Genomic DNA, 4,820 nt, shown 5'->3' on the forward strand with positions numbered 1-4,820 from the left:
TAGGGACTCTCCCATAATAAAAACTTGATGTCTCGTAATAATGAGAGACTTTCCAAGCAGATACCAAAGTCAGAAAATGTTCTGTCGCTTATCTTCTTCTGTCAAAGCTAACTTTGTTGCTCAGCCGTGGTTTCTCCACTGAATGGATCTTTATGCGCAGCTTCAAATGACTTTTAACCCTTTCACACGTGAGTTTAAAATATTCTAGCTGAGCCCCCAGAGTGAGTTTTTTTTTAGGCGACCGTTATTTAGAACGTATAGCCTTATTGTTTCCATGGCGACGCGTCGTGTTTGTCACCTGACACACCGCAGCCACAATAGCGCTGTATGACACATGTATCACTTTTATATAGTTTTCCCCTTTTTATTATTAATATTCACAAACGTGCCGACTGTATTATGAAATATCTGATATTCTGATTCTGAAATATGTGCAAGTAAATGTATTTGGAGGTTTAAACACTTTTATAATGAGCGTGTTAGTTGATCTATGCCGAGTGATGGGCGCCGCCATGTTAGTTCGCGCTGAATCCGAGCTGTGTGATTTACAAAACGCAAATCATCCTCTCCTCCCGAAAAACATTAAAGTAAGTCTCTGGTGAGCTTGGAGAAGAGCAGAGTAAACTTTATAGTTACCTACACAATGTATATATGATATCAATAAAACATGTCGTCAGATTACATTTGTAAGGATCATTATTGCCGCTTCCATAGACATCAGCCTGTATTTTGCTAACTATAAATGCATCGTTTTACTAGGACGTATGTGTATGTAAATGTCTGGAACCTAAAATAAGCATTATATGGTTGAAAACACTGAATAGTTGCGATAATATGACAAGCACTCAGCGCGTCCGATCTGGCTCAGAGCCAGCCAAAGCGCCAAAGCAGATTTGAATTCAGCAGCTGATCACGTGACGCGCTGAACGTTCGAATCACACCGGTGTGATCGTACGCTCCAGGGACCAGCCAAGAATGATCACACTGGTGTGATCGTACGCGTGAAAGGGTTAATAGCGAAACTCTTTCTGCACTAATCACATGTGTGTGGTTTCTTTTCGACGTGAACTCTCATGTGACCCTTAAGAGATGATTTGTGTCTGAAACTCGCCCCGCACTGCTCACACGTGTACGGCATCACGCTGCTGTGGATCCTTTCGTGCATTTTCCGACTTGATGACTGGTTGAATCTCTTGTCACAGTGTGAACACTTGTAAGGTTTCTCTCCTGTGTGAATCCTCTGGTGCAATTTTAAAAAGTTTGCTGCAGTAAAAGTCTTTCCACACTCAAAGCACATGTGATCCCTCACACTAGTGTGCGTTTTCTCATGTTTCTGCAAATACTGCGGCCGCGAAAAACTCTTTCCACATACAGAACATGAATGCGGCTTCTCTTTCGTATGAATCGTCAGGTGATTTTTCAGGTTTGCTGCCTCAAAAAACGTTTTGTCACACTGATCACATGCGTACGGTTTCTTTCCCGTGTGGCTCAACATGTGTCTTTTAAGGTGTGCTGATTGTGTGAAACTCCTCCCACACTGATCACACCAGTACGGCTTCTCTCCAGTATGAAGTCTCATGTGAACCTGAAGATACGCTTTTCGTGTGAAGCCAATCCCGCACTGATTACAGGTGAATGGCTTCTCTCCAGTATGAATTGTCAAGTGACGCTTAAGACAGTGTTTCAATGCGAATCCCGTCCCGCACTGATCACACTTGAACGGCTTCTCTCCAGTGTGGATCCTCATGTGAAGCTCAAGATTTTGTTTGCGTGGGAAACTCTTTCCACACTGATCACACGTGAATGGTTTCTCTCCAGTGTGGATTCTCATGTGAAGCTCAAAATGTTGTTTGTTTATCAGACTCTTTCTGCACTGAGTGCAGGTGTAAGATTTCTTGGCACTTTTTTTCTTTAAAAGTGTCTTTTCAGCCTTTGAGCAACTCCGATGTTTTTCTCCAGGTTGGTCATGATTTTTCTCGTTCTCTTCCATCAGCTCTGAAATGAAAGAGTTTAATTTCATTTCTAGTACACCAGAATAATTCAAAGTAAAAAGACAAAATATTACAACCATCAAACCTCCCTTTACTGACCATTTGCTGAAAACCTAAAAGTTGTACTATTTACTACAGATTAATTATTTAATCTCACAGCTAAATCTGATGAACTGCTTGAATCTTTATAACAAGAATGTTCTTCAGCATCATGAATGAAAGAATAAATGAATGAGAATTCAACAATAAATACCAACCTGTCTGTTCTTCAGTATCTTCAGTGTGTTTCATTCTGCAGGTTTCTCTCTCTCTCATCTTCTCTCTGTCCTCTAATAAACTCAGTCTTTGCAGATTTTAGCTCTTCCTGATACTTTGATGCTGATCTTCACTTGTAAACTGATGGGGATATTCCAGCATTTATTGCTGAGCTGCAGTGGGAGGAGCTTCACTGGTGATGATGTAATTGCTGTGGGAGGAGCCGATCTGCCAAAATGAAAAATATATCAGATTTTAATATATCAGTTACTGGGTCAAATTCCAGATGTTACATTTTAGTGTCTGCATCAAATTAAATGTACAAAAGTGATTTTACACAGAAAACCTATTAAATCTAAGAGTTTCAAATTACTTTTCTGAAAGCAAAATATAGGTAAAATACTGTTCCTTCGTCATTCAGCATAACAGATACATTTGTGACCATGGACCACAGAACCAGTCATAAGGGTACATTTTTCCAAATTGAGATATATACATCATCTGAAAGCTGGATAAATATACTTTCCATTGATGTATGGTTTGCCATTATAGAACAATATTTGGCCGAGATACAACTATTTGAACATCTGGAATCTGAGGGTGCAAAAAAATAAAATATTGAGAAAATCACCTTTAAAGTTGTCCAAATAAATTTCTTAACATTGTATTTTACTAATCAAGGTAAATTAAGTTTTGACATATGTACAGTAGGAATTTTACAAAATATCTTCATGGAACATGAGCTTTACTTAATATCCTAATGATTTTTGGCATAAAAGAAAAATCAATAATTTTGACCCATACAATGTATTTTAGGCTATTGCTACAAATGTACCCCAGCGACTTAAGACTGGTTTTGTGGTCCAGGGTCACATTTCTGTAAAAATAAAATAAATTCTGGTCTGTACTTAATAAAACATGTAAAAGAAAAGAGACTACATTTTAAATGATTAAAAAGTTATTGCTAACGATTGGGTAAGTGGTTTGTGGATATTGGCAAAGTATAAAGATTTAAAATGACAATTAATGATTTCTGTTGGAACTTTGCCTGATATGCATTTATTATTATTATTTTTTTTTAATTTACCATATGAAACACTTTAGTTTTTGACTCGTATACCAACTGACACATGAAAGCATCAGTATCTGTCTATTGTAAAATAACTAATTCACACAAATTTATTTTTAATTCTAACATTCTTCTGTTTCTTCATTAAAATAACAATGACATTAAAATATGAAGTCATTTGAAAGTATAAAGTCAGAAAAAAATGACCATTGGTCTGTTGACACCACTGAAATAAGCTTTAAGTGTCAATTTACATGAGATCAGAACACATCAGCATCATAAATGGGGTGAATACAAACTATTGATTTAAATAATGTGTTTCCAACAGCAAACACTCAGAATAATGTGAGGTGATCTGCTGATGATCCCGAGTGTCTTGTTGAATGAGCGTTGATAGTCCGAGGCTCATTAATAGCCTATTAACACAGATGCTGAAAAGACTGTTTATTGCATGTCAACAGTCCCTGTTTTCACCTCATTTATTACTCTGATGTCTTCAATGAAATTGTGTAAGTGGCAGTTTACAAGAGATCTGGTGTCAACACACTGAGGGTAGGCTATTTGTTATATATAAAATATACAAAACCTTTCATTAAATTTGTCCTAAAACCAAAAAGAATACCCGTTCTTGTCTTAGGACAACTTTGATGAACTTTTTTTGATCCACTTCAAATGTTGACTACTGTAGACCAACCCATGAGTACTCAATAGGGGCAACAGACCCGCTCAAGATATTCAATTAAATTAATGTGTAGGCACTGGTGCAGTACATGGTGTCTTTATTCCTTTTTTTTTTTTTTTTTTTTTTTTTTTGAGAAAAGAGAAAACAATAATACAATATCTGACAAAATATCAGCTGAGTACAAAAACACAATACAAAAGGGATAGCAGCAATAAGGGGATCAGATTGGTTCACTTAGACTACAGGTCTCAGGCTGGGAGTAACTATCTCAGTGACCGAGATGCTGGGTTTGTTACTAGAACAAACACAAAACATACTCACTCAAAAACAAACCGTATTCTATTTATTAAACATAATAAGTCAGCGACCTACCCGGGTATTATCAGCAACACCACAGAAAAATGATGTACTCTGTGTGCAGCTGCTCTCCACACTCACACCTGATCAACACCAAATCAACATGTGCGAGACGCACAGGATCGCGCCATTCGCCTTTTAACTGATTTGAGCGGAATTTACGTACCTGTGACGTCATCCAAAAATAAACAAACAAACCCACTACACTTAAAAACTTGGATTAGTGTAAATTCAATCCAAAATATAAGTCTGATTACGCCTTTAATAGTGCTGATGTTTAGTACATGTCTAAATCTGCCACTGATGGTTCATTTATTAAGAGTAGAATATATCAACTTTCTATGCAAAAATTATATTTTGCATGTTAATGTTGTTCATAAAAGTACGTTTTGTATGCTTTCCAGCTGTCCCAGTGTTATTCCAGTGCTTTATAGTCAAATGTGTACTACCACCAAGAAATAAATGT

General features: G+C 37.0%; 1 protein-coding gene across 1 annotated transcript; it reads right to left on the reverse strand.

Annotated features, from left to right (window-relative positions):
* Positions 1-1,016: 1,016 nt before the first annotated feature.
* Positions 1,017-4,458, reverse strand: LOC127162883 (gastrula zinc finger protein XlCGF8.2DB). Its single transcript, XM_051105800.1, has 3 exons — positions 4,370-4,458; positions 2,249-2,474; positions 1,017-1,995 (listed from the first exon to the last, which is right to left on the reverse strand). Exons 2-3 carry the CDS (start codon positions 2,304-2,306, stop codon positions 1,034-1,036), a joined length of 1,020 nt encoding a protein of 339 aa, XP_050961757.1. The 5' UTR covers positions 2,307-2,474; positions 4,370-4,458; the 3' UTR covers positions 1,017-1,033.
* Between the last annotated feature and the right edge of the window lie 362 nt (positions 4,459-4,820).

Source organism: Labeo rohita, chromosome 3 (genome assembly GCF_022985175.1).
Source record: "Labeo rohita strain BAU-BD-2019 chromosome 3, IGBB_LRoh.1.0, whole genome shotgun sequence".
Taxonomy (NCBI): Eukaryota; Metazoa; Chordata; class Actinopteri; order Cypriniformes; family Cyprinidae; genus Labeo; species Labeo rohita.

Excerpts from the sequence above, each read along its gene's own strand:
- LOC127162883 (XM_051105800.1), bottom strand. The coding sequence starts at position 2,306 with ATGAGAGAGAGAGAAACCTGCAGAATGAAACACACTGAAGATACTGAA. Across the intron at positions 1,996-2,248 it reads AGATACTGAAGAACAGACAG|AGCTGATGGAAGAGAACGAG; the intron begins GTTGGTATTTAT and ends CTTTCATTTCAG.